The sequence below is a fragment of the Erinaceus europaeus genome, chromosome 2 (genome assembly GCF_950295315.1).
Source record: "Erinaceus europaeus chromosome 2, mEriEur2.1, whole genome shotgun sequence".
NCBI lineage: Eukaryota > Metazoa > Chordata > Mammalia > Eulipotyphla > Erinaceidae > Erinaceus > Erinaceus europaeus.
This window is the reverse complement of record NC_080163.1, coordinates 139685876-139713185: the sequence shown is the minus strand read 5'-3', so window position 1 is coordinate 139713185 and position 27310 is coordinate 139685876. Positions and strand designations below refer to the sequence as shown.

Here is a 27310-nt window from a genome sequence, read left to right as displayed (position 1 = left end):
TGACGAAATCACCTCTCTAGCTCTTTTTAATGATTTATTTTAGAAAGTGACTAGAGCACCATTTAGTTTTGACATGTTACATGGGGCCTTAGACATGCAAGTTCTAGTAAGAGCTTAATTTGGATAGGTGTCAGATAAGAGGTTACAATTGAGGTGAACCAAATAGGATTTTTTTTTTTTTACTCCTTTCCCAGACAACTATAGAATTCATTGTACAAAGTATTTAAATGGGACATGGGAAATAGCTCTCTTGGATGGTATGCTGCTCTGCCTCACTGAAAGAAGTTTAGTACTGTGGTCTCTTTCACTTTCTCTGCCTCTCTTAAAAAAGAAAAGAGAAAAAACAACAGGAAAGAATTTGGCTGAGGAGGCTGTTCAGTGGTATCATGCATGCAGGAGGCCCTGGCTTCATTCCACATGCCACATTAGGTGGTGGTGGTGAGGAGGTAAAAGTCATAGCTGCAGGGGAAAAAAAAAACAAAAACTGTTGTTAAAATTCGTAAGGCTCTGGTCGGGCTGGCTTGCTTCACGGCGGGTAACAGAGACGCGGAGACAACGGCTGGGCAGGGAAGCTGTATTTCTTTATTCAGGAGGAACTATTCATAAACTAAGACAAACTAATCACCAAACAGAACTCTGCTGTCTCTTTGCGGCGGCGCAAGCACTCTCTCTTTTTCTCTGGAACTTAGGAACCCAGGAACTCTGTCTCTCTGGCACTCTCTCTTACTCTGTAACCCTGAAACTCTCGAACTCAGGAACTCTCTTTTCTCTCGAACTCAGGAACTCAGGAACTCTGTCTCTCTGGCACTCTCTCTTACTCTGTAACCCTGAAACTCTCGAACTCAGGAACTCAGGAACTCTGGCACTCTCGAACTCAGGAACCCTCTCTCTTACTCTCGAACTCTGGAACTCTCGCACTCTTGCACTCTCGAACTCCGGAACTCAGGAACTCTGTCACTGGGGAACTCAGGAACTCTCGGACTCCGGAACCCTCTCCCAGGGTCCCTTGGGGCGGGGCCAAGTAGGCCCGCGAAATTAACAGGACTCATCCAATTCTCTTGGAGGGGGAGGGCTAGAACAAGCCAATGTAAAGCATACGACAAAAAACGTATTTCACTTACTTATATTTTTTGTTGCCAGGGCTTCACCATTCCAGGCTTGCTTCTCCAGGTAGAAGGACACAGAGTACCCAGTGCATGATGGTAGAGAAAGACCTGGCTGGGTGGTGGGAGTGGTACACAGATACCTACTATGGAGAGATGAGCAGTTGTACGAGTGTGGACAATTATCCTGTAAATCATTATTCCCTCCAATAAAATATGGAGAATAAAAGTGTCAAGCCAGCAACAACTAGGGCAACAAAAAGGGGGAAAAATGGCCTCCAGGAGCAGTGGATTCATGGTGCAGGCACCAAGCCCAGCAATAACCCTGGAAAAAAAAAAGTGTCAAGCCAGAAGTCAAGTATCACTTGATGCTTTGCAGAACAAAATTCGCTCTAGGTGCTATTTTCCCTCCCCCTCCCCTTATTTTGCTGCAGTGCATTGACACTTTTGAAATACTGGTTCTAGGTAGTTGGCGGTAGTGCAACGGGTTAATCGTAGGTGGCGCAAAAAGCAAGGACCTGCATAGATCCCAGTTCAAGCCTCCAGCTCCCTACCTGCAGGGGAGTCACTTCACAGGCGGTGAAGCAGGTCTGCAGGTGTCTATCTTTCTCTCCCCTTCTCTGTCTTCCCCTCCTCTCTCCATTTCTCTCTGTCCTATCCAACAACAATGACATCAGTAACAACAATAATAACTACAACAATAAAACCACAGGACAACAAAAGGGAATAAATATTTTTAAAAAATCATTATTAAAGAAGAAATACTGGTTCTGTTTTCTTTTTTCTTTTTAATTTATTTGTTATTAGATAGAAACAGAAATTGAGAGGGAGAGAGACAGAGAGACACCTGCAGCTCTGCTTCACTGGTGAAGTTTTTCCCCCTGCAGGTGGGGACCAGGGGCTTCAGTCTGGGCCCTTGCACACTGTAGTATTTGCACTTAATCAGGTGTGCCAGTGCCTGCACTACTAATCCACTGCTCCTAGAGGCTAGTTTTTCCCTTTTGTTGTCCCTGTTTATTGTTGTTGTTGTTGGATAGGACAGACAAAAATCAAGAGAGGAGGGAAAGACAGAGGAGGAGAGAAAGATAGACACCTGCAGACCTGCTTCACCGCTTGTGCGGCGACCCCCCTGCAGGTTGGGAGCCGGGGGCTTGAACTGGGATCCTTGAGCCGGTTCTTGTTCTTTGCGCCATGTGCGCTTGCTTAACCCGCTAAAGTACAGCCCAGTTCCCTTCTTAGTTCCTTTTGCACTTCCCCTTCCTACCACTTGTTGGGTCTGTTCCTGTTATCCTGTAATTGAAAACTAGTAGTTTCTCCTTCTTCTCTTTCTTTCTCTTTTTCTTCTTCTCCTCCTCTTCCTCCTCCTCCTTCTTAGATGTGTCATTTTCAGGTAACCATAGATTCACATAATTTGGGAGAGAGAGAGAGGGAAGCGAGAGGTATTGTGGGTTATCTTTCTTTCAAAGCCAGCATCTCAGTTAATTTTAGTATAATGTCAGTGCCCCTGGTTCTGTAAAGTAATGCTTTTTGGTGCTATTCACCAAATGCTTTTATGCCTCCAATTTTCCATGCACTCATTTATGTGTATGTGTGTGGTTTTGTGTGATTTTTTTTTTTCCCCTGAAGGGTTATCAATGGGGCTTGGTGCTGGTACTTTGAATCCAGAGCTCCCAGCGGCCATATTTTTCATTTGATAGGACAGAGAGAAATTGAGAGGGATGGGGAGGATAGAGAGGGAGAGAGAAAGACACCTGCAGACCTGCTTCACTGCTGGTAAAGAAAAAGTTGAGCAAGGTAGGTAGTTCAGTGGTAACTTGAATGTAAGACCCTGGCTTTGGTCTCCCACACTGCATTAAAACACACACATGGGGGTCATGGGCAGGCGGGAGGGGGAAGGGAAAAAAAACACACATGGGGAGTGAGAGATAGCTCTCTCAGTATGGCACATACCTTGCCATGCTCAGGAGCAAAGTTTGAGCCCATCACCACAAGGGAAACTGGTGCTGACGCCTCTCCCACCCCCAGATCCCTTTTCTTCTCTCATAAAAGCAAAATAAGAGATGCAAAATGTCAGCAAGGATGTGAAGGAAAATGAACCCCAATACACTGTTGATGGAAATACAGACTGGTTCAGCCCCTATGGAAAACAGTTTGGAGAGTCTTTAAACAAATGAAAATGGAAATTAATCCCTTATGATTCAACAGTACCACTCCTAGTCATATATCCAAAGGCTATGAAAGGACTAATTTAAAAGGACATATGCACACACCTAGGTCTGTAGCTGCATTTTATGGAGCAGCCTAAATGTCTAATAACAGATGACTAGATAAAGAAGGTATGGGATAACTATCCAATGGAACACTACTCTGTCTTCTGCAATCAAACAGATGATATTATTAATCATTTGACACAAAATGGATAGAGCTGGAGGTGACTATGCTAAGTTAAAAAAATGAGTAAAGAGATAAAGGACAAGTAGTGGATGGTTTCGCTCATGTGGAATATAGATGACTAAACAAATGAACTTTGCAGTAGCAATGGCAACCAAATTGCCTCTTGGATTTTATGAGAACTATGGGTGAGGTCGGGTAGCAAAACTTTAGTGAAGGGAGTGAGGACTCGCACACATCGTGTATAGGTATGAAATTATACCCCTAAAATCTAATAATTCTATAAAATACTGTTAAGTCACTTAAAATTTTTTTTAAATTTCTTTATTGGGGAATTAATGTTTTACATTCAACAGTAAATACAGTAGTTTGTACATGCATAACATTCCCCAGTTTCCCATATAACAATACAACCCCCACTAGGTCCTCTGTCATCCTTCTTGGACCTGTATTCTTCCCAGCCATCCACCCCAGAGTCTTTTACTTTGGTGCAATACGCCAATTCCATTTCAGGTTCTACTTGTGTTTTCTTTTCTGATCTTGTTTTTCAACTTCTGCCTGAGAGATCATCCCATATTCATCCTTCTGTTTCTGACTTATTTCACTCAACATGATTTTTTCAAGGTCCATCCAAGATCGGCTGAAAACGGTGAAGTCACCATTTTTTTTTTTACAGCTGAGTAGTATTCCATTGTGTATATATATACCACAACTTGCTCAGCCACTCATCTGTTGTTGGACACCTGGGTTGCTTCCAGGTTTTGGCTATTACAAATTGTGCTGCCAAGAACATGCGTGTACACAGATCTTTTTGGATGGATATGTTGGGTTCCTTAGGATATATCCCCAGGAGAAGAATTGCAGGATCATAGGGTAGGTCCATGTATAGCCTTCTGAGAGTTCTCCAGACTGTTCTCCACAGAGGTTGGACCAATTGACATTCCCACCAGCAGTGTAGGAGGGTTCCTTTGACCCCACACCCTCTCCAGCATTTGCTGCTGTTACCTTTTCTGATGTATGACATTCTCACAGGAGTGAAGTGGTATCTCATTGTTGTCTTGATTTGCATTTCTCTGACAGTCAGAGACTTGGAGCATTTTTTCATGTGTTTCTCAGCCTTTTGGATCTCTTCTGTGGTGAATATTCTATCCAAGTCCTCCCCCCATTTTTGGATGGGGTTATTTGTTGTCTTGTTGTTGAGTTTGGCAAGCTCTTTATATATGTTGGTTATTAAACTCTTGTCTGATGTATGGCATGTAAAGATCTTCTCCCATTCTGTGAGGGGTCTCTTGGTTTGGGTAGTGGTTTCTTTTGCTGTGAAGAAGCTTTTTAATTTGATGTAGTCCCATAGGTTTATGCTTGCCTTAGTCTTCTTTGTAATTGGATTCGTTTCATTGAAGATGTCTTTAAAATTTATGTGGAATAGATTCTGCCAATATTTTCCTCTAAGTATCTGATAGTTTGTGGTCTAACATCCAAGTCCTTGATCCACTTGGAATTTACTTTTGTATTTGGTGAAATATAGTGGTTCAGTTTCATTCTTCTGCATGTTTCAACCCATTGTTTCCAACACCATTTGTTGAAGAGACTCTGCTTTCCCCATGTAATAGTCTGGCCCCCTCTGTCAAAGATTAGATGTCCATAGGTATAGGGATTCTTTTTCTTTTAATATGGGAGATAGGGAATAGAGTGTTGGTTGCCAGAAATTAGAAATTTGGGGCTGGAGAAGTGCAAAAAGTAGAAATGAGTACAAAGAAATTACTTGATGAGGGCCGGATAGTGTTGCATCCTGTTAAGTGCACATATTATCAAGCACATGGACCCAGGTTCGAGTCCCCACTCCCAACCTGCAGGGGGAGCAGCAAATAAGATCTACAGGCATCTACCTTTCTCCCTCTTTGTCTCCCCCTCATTTCTCAATTTTTCTCTGTCGTATCTAATAATCAGAAAGGGGAGGGGAAGGCCGCCGTGAGTGATGGGCTCATAGTGCCAGCACCGAGCCCCAGCAGTAACCCTGTTGGCAATAAGGAAAAAAAATTACTGAGATGGATTTTTGTAGTTAATGCAACAGTTCTCTATCTTGAATTTAGTCATGGTCACACAAATCTACATATAAAATATCACACAAAACTGGGGCCTGGCGGTGGCATACCCAGTTAAGCGCACATAGTACTATGTGCAAGGACCCAGGCTCAGCCCCCGCTCTTCCCCTGCAGGTAGGTTGCTTCACAAGCAGCAAGGTATGTGCCATACTGGCCAAGCTATCTCCCACTTCCCATGTGTATTTTAATGCAGTGTGGGAGGCCAAAGCCAGAGTCTTACATATAAGTTACCACTGAACTACCTACCTTGCCCAACTTTTTCTTCTCTATTTTTAGAATTAGAGCTACACACAATGAAAGAGATAGAGACAGGGAGACAGAAAAGGCAGGAAAGAAACTTCACATTCCTTGGAGTTCTTGCTCTACCCATGTGGTGCCAGGGAGGAAACCAAGAGCCTCACACATGCAAATTGGATGCTGTACCACTGAGCGATCTCACTGGCCCCAATACTGTGTTTTGGTGTTTTATTTATTTATTTGTCTTTGCAGCTAGGTTTATTGCAGCTAGGACTTGCTGCCTTGCCTGTACAACAAATCCACTGCATGGCCATTTTCTTTTATTTAATAAAGACAGAGAGACGGAGAGAGAAAGACACCTGCAGCACTACTCATGGAGTTTCCCCCACTGTAGGTGGGAACATATACACTGGTAATGTGTATGTTGTGTATGTTTTATCCAGTTTGCCACTGCTCTACTCCTGAAACTACATTAAAAAACAAAACTGTGGTCTGGGAGGTGGTGCAATGGACAAAGCATTAGATTCTCAAGCATGAGGCCCCAAGTTCAATCCTCAGCAGCACATTTGCCAGAGTGATGTCTGATTCTTTCTCTCTCTCCTCCTGTCTTTCTCATTAATAAACAAATAAAATCTTTAAAAAAAAAAAAAAACCTATTTAGACCTAGATACCTTCTTCATCTACTCCCCATTTCACATCCCTCAATCACTCTAAGTTAGATAAAGTAAGGACTATAAAAGCCATATAAGGGCAAGAGACTGACATACTTTAATAATGGCCCTTTTGGTCACTACCAGTACACTCCATCATCTGGGGCCCTAATCAGGGAATCCTCGGATTCCCATATAGATATGATGGGTCCAGACCTCCATTAGGCCCCTCTTTTCACCATCACCGGTCGGTCATCTCCATCAGGAACAACATCATAAACCCTCTTGTGGGCTTGTATAGGACCTTGCCCTCAATGTAGAACAACAGTGGTAGAAATTGCCCCACTCTCCAGAGTGAGGCTGGGTCAACATACCTTGCCACTCAAGGAAGACTGGTCCTGAAATGAATGCAGCCTAGAATGTTTCTAACTATGACCAGGGGTGTGAGCTCAGACTGACAGGGATGCAGAAGTTACAAGGTGCTTCACCACTAGTGATTTAGCACTACTCAGTGCTAAATCAGTTATTATGTGTACCGCATTCCAGTTTCTAAAATTTTTGTTGCCGTGGTTTCATTTTCTATTCTTTTTGTTCTTGAGTTTTCACAAATAAAAATCCTTTCCCTCTGTAGGTAGGGGCCAGGGGCTTTAACCTGCATCCTTAAGCACACATTGTCCTGTGTACTGTAATGTGTGTACTTAACCGATATACCACTGTCTGGCCCTCTCATTTGGACTTTTACATTCAAGATCTATAGTCTATAATAACAGAGCTATTGTTATCGTTATCATCATCATCATTATTTGTCTGTGGTGTGAGTTATGGATTCACATTCTCTGTGCTTCACTGATTTTACATTATCCTGATTATTGTATTTGAAATCTGATGTCATTTTGCCAGCTTGGCTCTTTTTTTAGTTGTTTTGACTAGGAATATTTTTGCCTTTTCATAGTTTTAGAATTAGTTTGCTGCTTTTTACCCCCCTCAAAAAAATTCCTACTGGAATTTTGATTAGCATTATGCTGAATCTATGGGCCAGCTTTTTGACATTTATGGATAAAGAGTCTATTACAGGCTTTGTTTCATTTAAAGATTATTTGGTTATTTTTGTTTTTGTCATTGTTGGGGCTTCACCTCTCTGGTCCAACTTTTTCAGATAGGAAGAAAGAGACACCGTGGGTAGTGCAGTGGGTTAAGCGCACACAGTGCAAAGTGCAAGAACTAGCATAAGGATCCCGCTTCAAACCTCCCCCCCAGCCCGCTCCCCACCTGCAGGGGGTTGCAGTGAAGCAGGTCTGCAGGTATCTGCCTCTCCCCTCTTTGTCTTCTCCTCTTCATTTCTCTCTGTCCTATCCAACAACAATGACAGCAATAAGAACAACAATGATAAACAAGGGCAACAAAAGGAAAAAAAAATAGCCTCCAGGAGCAGTGGATTGATTCACACTGAGCCCCAGCAATAACCCTGGAGGCAAAAAAAAGAAGGAAGGAAGAAAGAAAAGAAAAGAAAAAACACCATAGCACCAAAACTTCCCCCATTATATTCAGGGCTAGACTTGAACTCTCACTTGCTGATCCTTGTTTTTTACTTCACTGTTTTTTCCTTTTACTTTCCTTTAATAAATGTCTTAAATATTGAAGTTTTTCTCTGATGTTTAATGGTCTTTGGCTTTTGACTTGTTTTAAGAAACTGGACAGCAAACTCTTACTGATGGTTTCTTGATCATAGGTGGTATTTACTAACTGTATACTTCACAGTATGAGTTTTACTAGGTTTCCTATTAGCCTGCTTAGAAAGATAATTAGTTGAAAAGGTATGAAAAATTGGGAAGGATAGTGACTCATTAAACAAACTTTATGCCAATGTTGCTTTCAGCTTTGCCTTTATCTTAACTTCTAGAAATTCCTACTAGTGTATTTCCTGAATGTTTCCTGAGTTCTTTGTTGGAAATCAGTTTTCTTTTCACTGTTGGCTTAAGATTTAGCTTTTTCAGGTGCTAAACCAGTTATCACGAGACCTGCATTCCAGCTTCTAAAAATTTTGTTGCCATGGTTTCATCTTCTGTTCTTTTTCCTTTTGTGAGTTTACACAAATAAAAATCCTTTCACTGGGAGGCAGGCAGTAGCATGGGGTTAAGCGCACGTGGCACGTGTAAGGACTAGTTTAAGGATCCCCGCCCAGGCTCCCCACCTGCAGGGGAGTCGCATCACAGGCGGTGAAGCAGGTCTGCGGGTGTCTCTCTTTCTCTCCCCCGCTGTCTTCCCCTTCTCTCTCCATTTCTCTCTGTCCTATCCAACAACGACGACATCAGTAACTACAACAATAAAAAAAAAACAAGGGCAACAAAAGGGAAAATAAATAAATATTAAATAAATAAATCCTTTCTGGGTTGAGTCCCCAGTCTTTCACTATCATTTAATGGAGTTTTGGTAGAGAATGGGCAACTAATATATGTCTTCAGACCTCTGGTAGTTCTTTCAATTTGTTTTTGCTTTTTAGTGAGGTGAAATTTGTATAGCATACAGTCACCACTTCAAAGTATACAATTAAGTGGTATTTAGTACATCCACACTTTGTATAATCCTCTTTAGTTTCAAAACCTGCTCTTCTTTCTGTAACAGTACCCTGCAACCATTAAATAATCACTCCTTATCATCCTTTGATACTTCTGATCTGCTTTCTGTTTCAAAGTATGTGATCTGTCTACTTTTTTCTTTTAGTATTTTTTTTTAGGTTCATCCAGGTTGCAGTATAAGTCAGTACTACCCCCCCTCCCATTTTTTCCAGCAGGTTATCACTGGGGTTTAGTTGCATGACTACTCCACCATTCCTGGCAGCCAATATTTTCCCTCCCTCCCTCAATCCCTCCCTCGCTCTTGCCCTCTTTTTCTTTTAAAATAGAGAGCAAGAGAGAGTGAGAGTGAGATATACACAGACACCCTGAAGCACTGCTCCACCACTTGTGAAGCTTCCCCTGGTGGGGGCTGGAGGCTTGAATTAGGGTCCTCATATGGTAAAATGTGTGTGCTCTGCCAGGTACACTACCAGCTCCTACCTTTCTCCCCTTTTTTATGGTTGAGTAAGATTTCACTGTATAGAGAGTTAGGCGGTAGCGCAGTGGGTTATGTGCAGGTGGTGCAAAGCCCAAGGACCAGCATAAGGATCCCGGTTCCAGCCCCCAGCTCCCCACCTGCAGGGGAGTCGCTTCCCAAGCAGTGAAGCAGGTCTGCAGGTGTCTTTCTCTCTCCCTGTCTTCCCCTCCTCTTTCTATTTCTCTCTGTCCTATCCAGCAATGACGAAATCAGTAACAACAACAATAAAAAAAGGACAACCGAAGGGAAAATAAATTAATATAACTACAATAAAATAACAAGGGCAACAAAAGGAAACAAATATTTTAAAAGTAATTGTATATAATAATTTGTTTCTCCAGCTCATCCATTGATTGATTATTTTCTACCTTAGGCTATTATGAATCTTGCAGTTAACATGTGTACAAACTGTGAAGGCATATATATATATATATATATATGTACATATATATATATATATATTTTTTTTTAACCAGAGCATTACTCAGCAGCTCTTGTTTGTGGCAGTGTGGGGTATTGAACCTGGGATTTGAGAGCTTCAGGCATGAAAGTCTCTTTGCATAACCATTATGCTCTACCCCCACCCTGAAGGCATAAATTTATACTCTTTAAAAACTTTTTTTTTAATTATCTTTATTTTTTATTTACTGGATAGAGATAGCCAGAAATCAAGAAGGGAGGGGGTAATAGAAAAGGAGAGACAGACACCTGCAACACTGTTTCACCTCTTGCAAAGCATTCCCCATATAGGTGGGAACTGGGGGCTCGAACCTGGGTCCTTGTGCACTGTAACGTGCGCTCAACCAGGTGCGCCACCACGCAGTCACATATACTCTTGCTTTTTTTTTTTAATTTAAAAAAATATTTATTCCCTTTTGTTTCCCTTGTTTTATTGTTGTAGGTATTATTGTTGTTACTGATGTCATCATTGTTGGATAGGACAGAGAGAAATGGAGAGAGGGGGAAGACAGAGGGAGAGAAAGACAGACACCTACAGACCTGCTTCACCACCTGTGAAGCAACCCCCCTACAGGTGGGGAGCCGGGGGCTCGAACTGGGATCCTTATGCCTGTTCTTGGGCTTCGTTATTTTTTTATTTTTTAGATTTATTTATTTATTCATTTTTGTTGTCCTTGTTGTCTTACTATTGTTGTTCTTGATGTTGTCGTTGTTGGATAGGACAGAGAAATGGAGAGAGGAGGGGAAGACAGAGAGGGGGAGAGAAAGATAGACATCTTCAGACCTGCTTCACCCTTGTGAAGCAACTCCCCTGCAGGTGGGGAGCCGGGGCTCAAACTGGGATCCTTCTGCTGGTCCTTGCGCTTTGTGCCACATGCGCTTAATCCGCTGCGCTACTGCCCGACTCCCCTATACTCTTGCTTCTATATCTAAAAGTGGAGTTACTGGATCCTGTGGTAATTCTGTTTCATTTGTTGATGTGCTATCAAACTTTCCCACAGTGTGGATGTACCATTTTATTTTGCAGCCACTTGTGTATGAGGGTTCTCTCTCTTTTTTAAAACCAGAGTACCACTCAGCTCTGGGTTATGGTGGTGCATAACCACTATGCTATCTCCCTCGCCCATTTTTGTTGTTGTTGTTGTTGTTAACTTGTAAGAGCGCTCTGTATTTTCAATAGTATACCCTTATCAGGTATACTATTGATACTTGCAAATATTTTCTCCCATTCTTTAATTGTCTTTACTTTATGGATAGCCTTTCTTTACCTTTTTTTTTTTTTAAACCAGAACACTACATAGTTCTGGTTTATGATGGTGCTGGGGATTGAACCTAGGACTTCAGAGTCTCAGGCATGAAAGTCTTTTTTTAATTTTTTTTAATTTTCCCTTTTATTGCCCTTGCTGCTTTTCATAGTTGCTGTAGTTATTATTGTTGTTTCACTGACGCTATCGTTGTTAAGAGAGGACAGAGAGAAATGGAGAGAAAGACAGATACCTGCAGATCTGCTTCACTGCCCGTGAAGCGACTCCCCTGCAGTTGGGGAACGCGGGGCTCGAACCGGGATCCTCCTGCCATCCCTGCGCCTCATGCCACGTGCACCCAATGTGCTGCGCTACCACTCGACTCCCATGAAAGTATTTTATATAACCATTATGCTATCTCCCCAGCCTGGATAGCATTTCTTGATGCACAAAAGTTTTATAAAGTTTACTTTATCGGGGGTCCAGGTGGTTGCTCAACCTGGTTAAGCACATAGCACTAAGCAAGGACCCATGCAAGGATCCAAGTTTGAGGCATGCCCCCCCCCCCCCTGCAGGGAGGATGCTTCACAAGCGTTGTCTCTATTTTGTTTTGTTTCGTTTTTTTTTTTAGCCTTTCCTTTCTTTATTATTATTATTTTTTATCAAAACACTGCTTAGTTCTGGTTTATGGTAGTGTTGGGGATTGAATCTAGGACTTTGGAGCCACAAGCATGAGAGTCTGCATGACCATTATGCTATCTAACCCCAGCCCCCAGTTTTCTACATAACAATTCAACTCCCATTATATCCTCTTCTGCCATTGTATTCCAGGACCTGAACCCTCCCCCTCACCCAGTCTTTTACTTTGATACAATACACCTGTTGGAATTTTAAGTCACAGTATTCTTTTTTGTTTTTTTTTTAAATTTATTTCTTTATTGGGGAATTAATGTTTTACATTCAACAGTAAATACAGTAGTTTGTACATGCATAACATTCCCCAGTTTCCCATATAACAATACAACCCCCACTAGGTCCTCTGTCATCCTTCTTGGACCTGTATTCTTCCCAGCCATCCACCCCAGAGTCTTTTACTTTGGTGCAATACGCCAATTCCATTTCAGGTTCTACTTGTGTTTTCTTTTCTGATCTTGTTTTTCAACTTCTGCCTGAGAGATCATCCCATATTCATCCTTCTGTTTCTGACTTATTTCACTCAACATGATTTTTTCAAGGTCCATCCATGATCGGCTGAAAATAGTGAAGTTGCCATTTTTTACAGCTGAGTAGTATTCCATTATGTATATATACCACAACTTGCTCAGCCACTCATCTGTTGTTGGACACCTGGGTTGCTTCCAGGTTTTGGCTATTACAAATTGTGCTGCCAAGCACATATGCGTACACAGATCTTTTTGGATGGATATGTTGGGTTCCTTAGGATACATCCCCAGGAGAGGAATTGCAGGATCATAGGGTAGGTCCATGTATAGCCTTCTGAGAGTTCTCCAGACTGTTCTCCACAGAGGTTGGACCAATTTATATACACCACCAGTGTAGGAGGGTTCCTTTGACCCCACACCCTCTCCAGCATTTGCTGCTGTTACCTTTTCTGATGTATGACATTCTCACAGGAGTGAAGTGGTATCTCATTGTTGTCTTGATTTGCATTTCTCTGACAGTCAGAGACTTGGAGCATTTTTTCATGTGTTTCTCAGCCTTTTGGATCTCTTCTGTGGTGAATATTCTATCCAAGTCCTCCCCCCATTTTTGGATGGGGTTATTTGTTGTCTTGTTGTTGAATCTGGCAAGCTCTTTATATATGTCGGTTATTAAACTCTTGTCTGATGTATGGCATGTAAAGATCTTCTCCCATTCTGTGAGGGGTCTCTTGGTTTGGGTAGTGGTTTCTTTTGCTGTGAAGAAGCTTTTTAATTTGATGTAGTCCCATAGGTTTATGCTTGCCTTAGTCTTTGTTGTAATTAGATTCGTTTCATTGAAGATATCTTTAAAATTTATGTGGAATAGAGTTCTGCCAATATTTTCTTCTAAGTATCTGATAGTTTGTGGTCTAACATTAAAGTCCTTGATCCACTTGGAATTTACTTTTGTATTTGGTGAAATATAGTGGTTCAGTTTCATTCTTCTGCATGTTTCAACCCATTGTTTCCAACACCATTTGTTGAAGAGACTCTGCTTTCCCCATTTAATAGTCTGAGCCCCTTTGTCAAAGATTAGATGTCCATAGGCGTGGGGGCTCAATTCTGGGCTCTCAATTCTATTCCACTGGTCAGTGTGTCTATTCATGTTTTATTTATGAGAAAGACGAGAGAGAAAGAACCAGACATCACTCTGGTACATGTGCTGCCGGGGATCGAACTCGGGAACTCATGCTTGAGAGTCCAAAGCCTTATCACTGCGCCACCTCCTGGACCACCACAGTATTCTTTTTTGAATATTTACTTATTCCCTTTTGTTGCCCTTGTTATTTTATTGTTGTTGTTATTGATGTTGTTGTTGTTGGATAGGACAGAAAGAAATGGAGAGAGAAGGGGAAAAGACAGAGAGAGGGAGAGAAAGATAGACACCTGAAGACCTGCTTCACCGCTTGTGAAGCGACTCCCGTGCAGGTGGGGAGCTGGGGGCTCCAACTGGGATCCTTATGCCGGTCCTTGGGCTTTGCACCACCTGCACTTAGCCCACTGCACTACCTCCCAACTCCGTAAATCATAGTATTCCTATATTGTCAAGATCTGTTCACATGCACAACACTACTGCTGAGCAGAGAAAAAGTAGAGGGAGTGGAAGAAACAAGTATCTCTGTCTTGCACTGCTCTCCACCATCTATGGAGTTTTTCCCCTTGATATCCATGTGGCACTATGACTTGAACTCAGGACTTTGCACACTCTACTAGGTGTATCACCCCTTGGCCTTAGTCAAACATATATATAATTTTACTAGCATCAGTTACAACACATCCTAACAAGTTCACTTAGCCTGTACTAAACATGTTTTCTTAATTTCTTTGTTAACATTCCTGCCTGAAGTTCTTCCATGTAGACTATTTAAAGAGACTAATTGTTCAGTCCATTTTAAACTCTGCATTGACTATTCAAATAATAGTTGAGCCTATCAGTAACATCTGGTTACACATTGGGAGCCAAGAAAATCCTTCCTTGAAACCTTTTGTTTTGTTTTATAATTATTTATTGATGTTGCTGCCAATGTTTTCAGTTATTCTTGCTGAAAGGCTTAAACAAGTTTATTTTCTCTGAAGAGTTTTTCTCAGGTGCCACGATTTAAATAACTCGCCATTACTATTTTTTTTTTTTTACAGAAACTTTCTTTATAGCCTCATTTTTCAAAAAGATTTTTGGAGTAGAAGGGTGGTTCCAGGGCCTTGTACATGTGCAATTCCACCACTCTTAGGCCAACTTTTTCATTTTTATTTCAGAGTGAGAGAGAGAGAGAAAATACTGTCCTATTATCCCTTTCTACCCTTCATAGACTTCAAATCCTTAGGCTCTGAGAATGGTAACATGAATACGTTACTGGATGAGTTCTCTTCAGGCCCTGTTTTTTCTTTTCTATGAAGAAATCGTGTTGTGATAAGGTACTCCCTTTTGTTTTTTTCTAATTAGGTTTTTGTTTTCTTGTGAGTTGCAGGTATTGTGATAAAAGCTTGCTGTGGAAGTTCTGTTGTATAGTGTATTCATATAGCATTGTCATTATATGTTATTACATAATAACCATGATACTGGGGGCCAGGTGGTGGTGCACCTGGTTGAGTGCACATGTTACAATGCTCAGGGACCCAGGTTTTGAGCCCTCAGTCCCCACCTGTAGGGGGAAAGCTTTGCAAGTAGTGAAGTAGTGCTGCTGGTGTCTCTCCATCTTTCCCTTCCTCTTGTCTCCATGCTGTCTCTATCCAATAAACAAATAAAGGTAATTAAAAAAATTTTTTAAATGATACTTTACCACTTAATTTGATAACAAAGCGACCCATTTTATGCTGTACCTTAAAAGCTTAACATTCAGTTCAAAGTTCAGTTTTCCTTGTTTTGATGTGGTAGCTGTGCACTGGTAAGTTAAAAAAAAATACTGCAGTACACTACAATGCAGTGTACTCAGAATGCTGTCATGTTAGAATTAGGTCAGCACAATTTGTCAGTCAGTGGGAGGCATTATCTTCCACAGTCACTCTACCCTGGTGTGAGAGCAACTATGAGTGAATGAGTGTGCAGTACATAAGTAAATGACTATTACCATATGCCAGTTAAACTTTATTTGTAGGTACCAGATTTGAATTTTACATCCTTGTGTGTCATAAAATACTACCTTTATTTTTCTCAGACATTTAAAAGTATTATTAATTTGTAGGCTGTGCAGAAACATGCATAGGCCATATTTTGCCGGTTCTTGCTTTCAATGTTAAGTAGAGATATTCATAGGTAGCCTGGATTACTGCATTCTTGTGTGGGGCCCCCTGGTGGCTGTAGGAACACAAAAATAGTTTCAGGTGATCAAAAAAATTTTTTTTAAAAACTAGAATACTTATCTGTGGTTTATGGTGGTGTGGGGGATTGAACCTGGGACTTCCAAGCCTTAGGCATGAGTCTCTTTGCATAGCCATTATGCTATCTACCCCCGCCCGTGTGATCAAAATATTTCCCTTCCTTCCATTCCTTCTTTCCTTCCTTCCTTTTTTCTTCCCTTCCTTCCTTAATACTGCTCAGTTCTGGCATGTGGTAGTGCTACAGATTGAACCTGGAACCTCCAAACTTTGGACTTGAAAAATCTGTTTCATAAACCACTGAACTATTACCCAGATAGTTAGATTTTTAGATTTTGAGAGCTGGAAATCTAGACCTACACCTGTTTGTCATATAGTGAGATTATAGTAGCTGCTCTTACATTATCCAGAGTTTAAAATTCAGTGACATTTAAGGAAATAGGTGAAATAATACTTGCTCAAATTTTGTATTTAGTCTCAGTAATGCTTTAAGGTGTTATTCTGGTGTAGACTGCTTGCTTCATCTATAGTTTATTTGGACGAAGGGTGTAGATTTCAGTATCTGTTAACCACTGAAATGGCATTAGTAAATAATTACATTTAAATGAAATTGTGTCTTCCATGGGTAACTTTACTTCTTTTTGACCTCTCCATTTTATTTTATTATTATTATTTTTAACTCCAGGGTTATTGCTGGGGCGCAGTGCCTGCTCCATGAATCCACTGCTCCTGGAGGCCATTTTCCCCCCTTTTGTTGCCCTTGTTGTAGCCTTGTTGTGGTTATTATTGTTGTTGTTGATGTTGTTTGTTGTTGGATAGGACAGAGAGAAATGGAGAGAGGAGGGAAAGACTGAGAGGGGGAGAGAAAGATAGACACCTGCAGACCTGCTTCACCATCTGTGAAGCGACTCCCCTGCAAGTGGGGAGCCGAGGGCTCGAACCGGGATCCTTAAGGTGGTCCTTGCACTTTGTGCCACATGCGCTTAACCCACCACCTGACCCCCAACCTCTCCATTTTTAATACAAAGGGATTTAATACATTAATGATTACTAAGTACATTATTTTAATTTTATTTGCCTCTAGGGTTATTGCTGGAGCTCAGTGTCTGTACTATGAATCCACTGCTCCTGGAGGCCATTTTCCCCATTTTGTTGTCCTTGTTGTTGCCCTTGTTGTTATTGTTGCCATTGCTGTTGTTGGATAGGACAGAGAAATCAAGAGAGGCAAGGTGTCGGGCTGAGCTTCACTGACGGGAGACAGACGACCAGGGACTCATGGTTGAGCTGTACGCAGTATCTCTTTATTCATGCAGGACGCAGCGCAGTCTATACCAAGCTAGACTAAACTAACAACTAAAAACGAACAATGTTGTCTTTATATATACTTCCCAAGTAGGGTGTGAACAGAATGTGCCGCAGAGAGGGTGGAGAGAAAAGTGACTGGTGGAAGATCAGGGTGTGACAAGGAGAGGATCAGGGTGTGACAAGGAGGGGGGTGGAGCAGGTGAGAATTCTACCACTAAACCACCAATGCCCTGGAGGGAGTGTGGTACTTTATGTAAATGTAAAAGTGATTTATGTAAATAGACCAAAGCTTTGAATGGGATCAATTCAATCCCTATATAGGCATATGGTTAAGCAGAAGCCAGGGGGATTTAAACCAAATGAAACAGAAGGGGTTTTTAAAAGCAGAATTAGAAGATACCAACAGGAAGGGAAGACAGAAGCAGGGAGAGAAAGATAGATACCTGCAGAGTGAGAGAAACACCCACCCACAGCACTGTTTCATCACATGTGAAGTTTTTCCCCTGCAAGTGGAAACTGGGGACTTGAACCCGAGTCCTTGCACATGGTAACATGTATATGCCACTGATCAGCCCCCTAAATGGTAATTTTCAAGAATAAGTTGTTAGTATCACATGGTAATAAGTATATAATATTAGGGGATCTGAAATCATTGAGATCATTTCAGTAAGGATCCAGCAAAAGTTTATGTGAATTAAACATATGAGCTTTTATTCTTTGTGTGTTGGATTGTTCAGAGACTTGTTTTTATTCTGCCAGTTCTACCACCCTTTGAATAGATCCCATTGTTAGTTAAATTGTAGAAAGTTTGTGGCCGTTCTAATTCAGCCAGGTTGATAGCATTACCATGAAAATACATGACTCAAAAATTCCAAATTGAGATCTTGCTAATTTAGGGGTTAATACAAGTTCTATAAAGTAAAACAATTCCAACAATTTTTTTTTAATTTTTTTTAATTTAATTTAAGAAAGGATTAATTAACAAAACCATAGGGTAGGAGGGGTACAACTCCACACAATTCCCACCACTCAATCTCCATATCCCACCCCCTCCCCCGATAGCTTTCCCATTCTCTATCCCTCTGGGAGCATGGACCCAGGGTCATTGTGGGTTGCAGAAGGTAGAAGGTCTGGCTTCTGTAATTGCTTCCCCGCTGAACATGGGCGTTGACTGGTCGGTCCATACCGTCTGCCTCTCTCTTTCCCTAGTAGGGTGGGTCTCAATTCCAACAATTTTTTAAAAATATTTATTTATTCCCTTTTGTTGTTGGATAGAACAGGCGGTGAAGCAGGTCTGCAGGTGTCTGTCTTTCTCTCCCCCTCTCAGTCTTCCCCTCCTCTCTCCATTTCTCTCTGTCCTATCTAACAGTGATGACAACAATAATAAAAACAAGGGCAACAAAAGGGAAAATAAATAAAGAAAATTTTTTTTAAAACTCATTTATGGTTTCTGTTATCCTTTGAATAAAATTCAAATCCCAAACCTAGATTCTTCTAGGCTTTGCCCTTTTTTTTTTTTTTTTTTTTTTTGGCAAGAGCACTATTCAGCTCTGGCTTATGGTGGTGTAGGGAATTGAACCTGCGATTTGAGAGCCTCAGGCATGAAAGTCTCTGCATAACCATTATGCTGTACCCCCACCCTTGTTTTGCTTCTTTTCATTATTCCCCATCAGTTAACTCCAGTCAAGTATTGGTTCTTTCATTTCCTCAAGGAAGTTGTGGTCTGATTCAGCATTTGCTCTACCCCAGTGTTGGAGCCATTGTTTTTTTTTTTTTTTTTTCCTTTTTGCCTCCAAGGTTATCACTGGGACTCATGAGGTGCCTGCACTATAAATTTACTGCTCCTGGAGGCCATTTTTTCCCATTTTTGTAGCCCTTGTTATTATTGTTTTTGTTGTTGGATAGGACAGAGAGGAATCAAGAAAGATGGGGAGGATTGAGAAGGGGAGAAAAAGATAGACACCTGCAGACTTGCTTCACCACTGTGAAGTGACTCCCCTGCAGGTAGGGAGCTAGGGGCTCGAACCAGGATCCTTATGCTGGTCCGTGTGCTTTGGGCCATGTGTGCTTAACCCTCAGTGCTACCGCCTGGCCCCCTGAGCCATTGTCTTCTCTACCCAAGCCTTTGCCCCTCTCTTTGCTTTCAGTAATTACTTTTCTTGGAGGTGTCATCCTTGACTCTTGTCTTTCTTGCATCTAATCCATTTTCCAAGTTCTTTTAGCTCTACCTGAATTTTTATTTATTTTATTTGATAGGACAAAGAGAAGTTGAGAGAAGAAGGGGGTATAGATAAATAGAGGGAAAGATAGATAAAGAGAGACACCTGCAGCACACATGAAAGCTTCCCCTCTGCAGGGGACTGACTGGAGGCTTGAACCTGAGTCCTTGCACATGATAACATGTGCACTCAACCAGGTTCACCACATCCTGGCCCTCTCTACCTGAAATTAAAACAAAAGATTAACTACTTATTCACTCTTCTGTTTTTATAACCCATGACCACTTAGGCCTTTCATTATTTTGCAACTGGATTATTATAAATCTTGTAAATGCATATCAGACAACATTAATTTGCTTACAACTCTGCATTAGTTTCTCATTTCACAATAAAAACCTGTCCTTCTACTGGTCTATGATGCCTTACTTGATTAGCTAGTTGTCTCTCTCCTCTACCCTGCCCTTATTTTGCCTGTCCACTTCTGTTCCAATTAACATTCTTGTTTTTCTCTTTTTTAATTAGTATTACTTTCAAAAGGACAGATAAATTGAGAGGGGAGGGAGAGAGAGAGAGAGAGAGAGAGACACTTGCAGTACTGTCTTACCACTCATGAGGCTTTCTCCCCTGCACATAGGCACCAAGGACTTGAGCAGATTGATACATGGTAATGTGTGCACTGTACCAGGTGCACTGCCTTTTTTCTTCCCTAATTAACTGCAAGAGTTCTTTTTCTTCAAGCTTTTGCACTCGCTGTTTCTTAAATCTGTAGTGTTCTTCCCCTAGATTTCTGTATATCTCAGTTTCTTCTCAATACCTAAATATCTACTCAAATATTAGAGGAAAAAGCCCTTGATTGATCTGTCTAAATTAATTCTCTCTCCTACTCTTACTATAGTCTCCTTACTCTGTTGGGTTGTTGGAAAAATCATGATGCATTTATTTGTTTTTCTATGCAGAAATGCATCATGACTTTATAGCAGATAACAGCATCTGACATACATTACTAGACTTTGCTTTGTTCACTCTGATATCTTTGCTGTCTAGAATGTGCCTACTGTATAGTAACTACTAAAAAAATTGTTAAACAAATGGTCATTGTTTTTAGTTTAGGATTAGTGGTACATATGTGGTTGAAAGGTGCATATCACAAGGTTCACACCCCCATAAAAAGAACCTTTACTGATACTAGAGATTGAACCCAGGACTTCATAAATGCTAAGCATTCACTTTACCACTGAGCTAAAACCCTAACTCAAGAAATTGTTCTCTTGGTAGTCTTGTTGAACTGACGAAATGACCAATTCTGTCCTATTTTAGGCCTCTTGTCATGTTTACTATTAAATCCCCTTCCTCCCTCCCTCCTTTTTCCTCCTTCCTTCCTTCCTTCCTTCCTTCCTTCCTTCCTTCCTTCCTTCCTTCCTTCCTTCCTTCCTATGAGAAAACTCAGAAATGTAAGTGTTCTGTTTACTACTTTGCTCTACTTTAAGTATCACCCTTATCTGAAATATGATGTACTTTTTTTCAGTTTTTTTTTTTTGGAAATAATTTACATGACAGTTGTTGGCACATTTATACAGTTTCTTATTCCTGGTGATCAATGTCTACACATTCTCACCACCAGCCCAAATCCCTTGTCACCATTATGCACTGAAAACCTAATGCCCGCCCCTTCTTCCTACTTTGCTGCAATACACCCCACCTAATCCAAGTTTCACTCTGTATTCCTTTTTTTTTCTTTGCCTTGTATCAGCTCTAAGTGAGATCAGCCAGTATTCATCCTTCTCTCTCTCTGGCTTATCTCACTTAACATGATTCCTCCAAATTCCATCCAAGATATGGAAAGGAGATAATTCCATAATTTCTGATGGGTGAGTATAGTATTCCATTTGTGTGTGTGTGTGATGTGACATAAATAAATACATCTTTTAAAAACTTTTTTTTTAATTTAAGAAAGGATTAATTAACAAAACCATAGGGTAGGAGGGGTACAACTCCACACAATTCCCACCACCCAATCTCCATATCCCACCCCCTCCCCTGATAGCTTTCCCATTCTCTATCCCTCTGGGAGCATGGACCCAGGGTCATTGAGGGTTGCAGAAGGTAGAAGGTCTGGCTTCTGTAATTGCTTCCCCGCTGAACATGGGCGTTGACTGGTCGGTCCATACTCCCAGTCTGCCTGTCTCTTTCCCTAGTAGGGTGTGTCTCTGGGGAAGCAGAGCTCCAGGACACATTGGTGGGGTCTTCAATCCAGGGAAGCCTGGCCAACATCCTCATGGCATCTGAAAAGAGAGTTAACATACGAAGCCAAACAAATTGTTGAGCAATTTTAAAAACATTTTTAACTTTAACTTGATAGGACAGAGAAATTGAGAGGGAAGGGGGCTAGAGAGAGAGACACATGCAACACTGCTTCACCACTTAGAAAGCTTTCCCCCTACAGGAGGGAAATAAAATACATCCTTTAAAAAATTCTTTGGTGGGGAGTCGGGCTGTAGCACAGCGGGTTAAGCGCAGATGGCGCAAAGCACAAGGACCGGCATAAGGATCCCAGTTCGAACCCCGGCTCCCCACCTGCAGGGGAGTCACTTCACAGGCGGTGAAGCAGGTCTGCAGGTGTCTATCTTTCTCTCCTCCTCTCTGTCTTCCCCTCCTCTCTCCATTTCTCTCTGTCCTATCCAACAATGACAACAACAATAATAACTACAACAATAAAGCAACAAGGGCAACAAAGGAATAAATAAACAAAATAAATATTAAAAAAAATTCTTTGGTGAAGCTTATGGTGCACATGTTATGTCCCACTTTTTTTTTTCATGAGATTATTACTATTTACTTTTTCATCTAATTTATACATCTTAATTTATAAATCTTTCCTTTGTTGATTTTTTGTTTGTTTTATTTCTTCCCCATAGATCTTGAGCCAGATGATCGTACATCCATTTGCATCCCTAATGTAGATCCACCTCCATCTACTTTAAACTCACCACTTTGCTTACCACATCATGGATTACCGCCTCACTCTTCTGTTTTGTCACAGTCGTTTCTGCTTCCAAGTCACAAAAACTATGAAGGAACTTGTGAGATTCCTGAATCTAAATATAGCCCACTAGGTGGTCCCAAGCCCTTTGAGTGCCCAAGTATTCAAATTACATCCATCTCTCCCAACTGTCACCAAGACATAGATGCTCATGAAGATGACCTACACATAAATGACCCAGAAAGGGAGTATTTGGAAAGACCTTCTAGAGATCATCTCTATCTTCCTCTTGAGCCATCCTACCGTGAGTCTTCCCTTAGTCCTAGTCCTGCCAGTAGTCTCTCTTCTAGGAGCTGGTTCTCAGATGCATCTTCTTGTGAATCTCTTTCACATATTTATGATGATGTGGATTCAGAGTTGAATGAAGCTGCTGCTCGATTTACTCTTGGATCCCCTCTGACTTCTCCTGGTGGCTCTCCAGGAGGTTGTCCTGTAGAAGAGTCCTGGCACCAACAGTATGGACTTGGACACTGTTTGTCACCCAGGCAATCTCCATGCCACTCTCCTAGATCTAGTGTCACTGATGAGAATTGGCTGAGCCCCAGACCAGCCTCAGGACCATCATCAAGACCTACTTCCCCCTGTGGCAAAAGGCGGCACTCTAGTGCTGAGGTGTGTTATGCTGGTTCCCTTTCACCGCATCATTCACCTGTTCCTTCTCCTGGTCACTCCCCCAGGGGAAGTATAACAGAAGATACCTGGCTTAATGCTTCTGTCCAGGGTGGATCAGGCCATGGCCCTACACTTTCTGGATTTCAGTACTGTGTAGAGACTGATATTCCTCTGAAAACAAGGAAGACTTCTGAAGACCAAGCTACTGTGCTACCAGGAAAATTAGAGCTCTGTTCAGATGACCAAGGGAATTTATCACCGTCCCTGGAGACTTCATTAGATGATGGCCTTGGATCTCAGTATCCTTTAAAGAAAGATTCTTCTGGTGACCAATTTCTTTCAGTTCCTTCACCCTTTACCTGGAGCAAACCAAAGCCTGGCCATACCCCTATATTTCGGTGAGTTGATTAAAATGGCTGTAGGTTCATTTCACATGGTTATGGATTATTGCTTGCTTTTAAATAATTTATCTGTGTGGAATATTTTCTTTTATTCTAGACAAATTTCTTATTTTCCATTGAGTCAAAATTGTCTTTAAATAAACTTTCTAAATTTATAGTTTTGAAAGTGTATATAGATAATGAATTGTAGATAATATAATTATTTCTAAGAATCCCTAGAGGAGAAAAAAAATTAAATAAAATTTCTGCCCTTCATCTCAGATACATGTTGTGGGTTTTTGTTTGTTTGTTTCTTTGTTTGTTTTTATCTTAAAGTACAAAAAAGGGGCCAGGTGGTGGTGGACTCAGTTAAACACACATATCACCATGTTCAAGGATCCAACTACTCACCTGCAGGGAGGACACTTCATGAGCTGTAGGTGTCTTTCTCTCTCCTTTTCTATCTACCTATCCCTATCAATGGGGCTAGACAGTGGCATACCCAGTAAAGTGCACATAGTACTAAGTGCAAGGACCTGTGCAAGGATCCAAGTTGGAACCCCCAGCTCCCTACCTGTATGGGGGGAGCACTTCACAAGCTGTGAAGCAGGTCTGTGAAATTATCTTTCTCTCTCCTCAGTTTCTCTCCTATTCAGTAAAAAAAAAAAGGGGGGGATGCCTGCCAGGAGCAGTGGATTCATATTGCCAGCACTGAGCCCCAGCAATAACCCTGGTGGCAATAAAGGGGGTTAATATATATATATTTCTGTTAATGAGTGAGAAATGGGGGGAGGGGTAGGAGGGGAGATTATAGAACCAGAGCATCACTGTAGCACATGTGATGCTGGGATTGGTATTGGGCCTCTCATACTTGCAAACCTATCTATTGGGCCACCTCCTGGGCTTCAAGAAGATTTTCTTTCTTAGATTTATTTATTTGTTTATTTACTTGTTTAGAAGAGAGGATGACAAGGAGGGAGAATCAGAGCATCACTCTGGCACATGTGATACCAGGAATTGAACTCAGTACTTCATACTTAAAAGTTTAATGGTCCAGCCACTATGCCACCACCTAGGCCATGAAAATCTTATTTTCTATATTTCTTATATTAAGAAAAAACCTTGAGGTTGAGGGTATAACTAATAAAAGGTTGATTATAGTATGAATGTGGAATAAGCTTTTATATAAGAGCTCAGCTTAAAAAATGAAATTTTCTTTTCCACATTTATAATAAATTTTTATTTCATGATTTTAAATAAGTATTTATTTATGATTGGATAGAGACAAATTGAGAAGGGAAGAGGGAGAGAGAAAAGGAAAGAAAGTTACGCACAACAAAAGGGAATAAATAATAAATAAATATTAAAAAAAAGTTACCTACAGCCCTATTTCATAACTCATAAAGCATTCCTCCTTGCAAGGGCCAGGGGCTTGAACCCAAGTCCTTTCACAGTGTATTGTGTGTGCTTTACCAGGTCCACCACTTCTGGGTCCCTGTTTCATAATTTTAAAAAAATGATTGGTTCATTTATATCATGAAATAGAAGGTTTCTTGAAAGATGAACGAGAGAGTAAAAGGAAGGAAGGAAGGGGGAGTCCGGTGGTAGCGCAGCGGGTTAAGCACACGTGGCGCAAAGCACAAGGACCAGCTTGATGATCCCGGTTCAAGCTCCCAGCTCCCCACCTGCAGGGGAGTCCCTTCACTCGCTGAAGCAAGTCTGCAGGTGTCTATCTTTCTCTCCTCTCTGTCTTCCTCTCCTCTCCCCATTTCTCTCTGTCCTATCCAACAATGATGACAACAATAATTACAACAACAATTAAAAAAAAAAACGAGCAAAAAAAAAAAAGGAAATAAATAAATAAATATTAAAAAAAAAAAAAAAGGAAGGAAGGAGCGAGCCAGAAACGGTGCTGGGGATCAAAGCAAGAACCTCAGGCTCACAAACCCCATGCTTTGTGAGTTGAGATGTTTACCCAGCTGCTATTTATTTATCCTTTAATTTTAGAAATTTTTTAATGTTATAGAGGAAGTATTAATTTTATATATTTAAATCTGTCTTTTCCTTTAAGCTTTCATGTTTTGTGTTATATCTGACATCTTTGTCTCACTAAGATAATTAAAAATAAGCAAAAACTTAGTCTTTGCATTTCTTTCTTTTTTTTTAATATTTATTTATTCCTTTTTGTTGCCCTTGTTGTATTATTGTTGTAGTCGTTGTTGGATAGGACAGAGAGAAATGGAGAGAGGAAGGGAAGACAGAGAAGGGGAGAGAAAGACACCTGCAGACCTGCTTCACCACCTGTGAAGCGACTCCTCCTGCAGGAGGGAGTCGGGGGCTTGAACCAGGATCCTTGCGCCCATCCTCGCACTTTGCACCCCGTGAGCTTAACCCACTGTGCTACCACCCGACTCCCTCTTTGCATTTCTAATGAGGTTTTATGAATATTTCATATATGTATAATGTATTTATTGTATTTCTGCTTAATAATGCTTGAATCATAAGTCCAGCTTAGACTGGAATGAAAAATAGTATAAATCTTTATTTTTCATATGACTTAACAGTTACCACCTCACCAATATACAGCTGATTAGAAAAGATAACTTTTTCATGTATTAAATTTCTACACAATGTGTTAGATTTATTTTTATTTATTTATTTTTAAAAAATATTTTATTTATTTATTCATGAAAAAGATAGGAGAGAGAAAGAACCAGATATCACTCTGGTACATGTGCTGCCAGGGACTGAATTCAGGACCTCATGCTCGAGAGTCCAATGCTTTATCCACTGCGCCACCTCATGGACCACTAGATTTATTTTTAATGCTCTCTTTATTATTATTATTTTATATTTTGTTTACTTATTACTGAATAGAGGCAGAGAGAAATTGAGAAGGGGGAGATAGAGGGAGAGACAGAGAAACACACCCACAGTCCTGCTTCACCATTCATGAAACTTTCCTCCTGCAGGTAGGGTCCAGGGGTTTGAAGCTGGGTCCTTGCACACTTTAGTGTGTGCACTTAACCAGGTGGGCCACCACCTGGTCCCATTAATGCTTTTTTCCCCATTTATTTATTTATTTATTTATTTATTTTCCCTTTTGTTGCTCTTGTTATTTATTGTTGTAGTTATTGTTGATGTTGTCATTGCTGGATAGGACAGAGAGAAATGGAGAGAGGAGGGGAAGACAGAGAGGGGGAGAGAAAGACAGACACCTGCAGACCTGCTTCACCGACTATGAAGCAAACCCCCCTGCAGGTGGGGAGCCGGGGGCTCGAACCGGGATCCTTAATGCTGGTCCTTGCGCTTTGCGCCACATGCGCTTAACCTGCTGTGGTACTGCCCAACTCCTGCTTTTCTTTTCTTTCTTTCTGTCTTTTTTTTTTTTTTCATATAAATGTTCTTTCCTGGACCCAGATCTTTAGAAAAATACAATGTGTGGGGGTAGTTAGCATAATGGTTATGCAAAGAGACTCTCATGCCTGAGGCTCCGAAGTTCCAGGTTCAATCCCCCGCACCACCATAAGCCAGAGCTGTGCAGTGATCTGGTATTTCTCTCTGCATCTCTCTCAAAAATAAAATAAATAAAATACTTTAAAAAAAAAAAAAAGGGAATTTGGCAGTAGTGTAGCGGGTTAATTGCACATGGCGTGAAGCTCAAGGGCTGGCTTAAGGATCCCAGTTCGAGCCCCTGGCTCCCAACCTGCAGGGGAGTCACTTCACAGTCTGCAGGTGTCTTATCTTTCTCTCCCCCTCTCTTCCCCTCCTCTCTCCATTTCTCTCTGTCCTATCTAGCAACAACGACATCAACAACAATAATAAACTACAACAGCAATAAAAACAAAGGCAACAAAAGAGAAAATAAATATTTTTAAATATTTTTTAAAAAGAAAAATACAATGTGTAATTATAGTAGAGATACTTTTTTATTATTTTTTTATTGGAGGGTTAATGGTTT

At 41.0% G+C, this 27310-nt stretch overlaps 1 protein-coding gene across 3 annotated transcripts in view; it reads left to right on the top strand.

Annotated features, from left to right (window-relative positions):
• Positions 1-27310, top strand: part of NFATC3 (nuclear factor of activated T cells 3) — a 115496-nt gene that overhangs the window by 26420 nt on the left and 61766 nt on the right. For all 3 annotated transcript variants that reach the window (XM_007517706.3, XM_060185259.1, XM_007517707.3), the window contains exon 2: positions 22233-23367. In XM_007517706.3, coding sequence (XP_007517768.1) covers positions 22233-23367 — 1135 coding nt within the window. The remainder of the gene's footprint in view (positions 1-22232; positions 23368-27310) is intronic.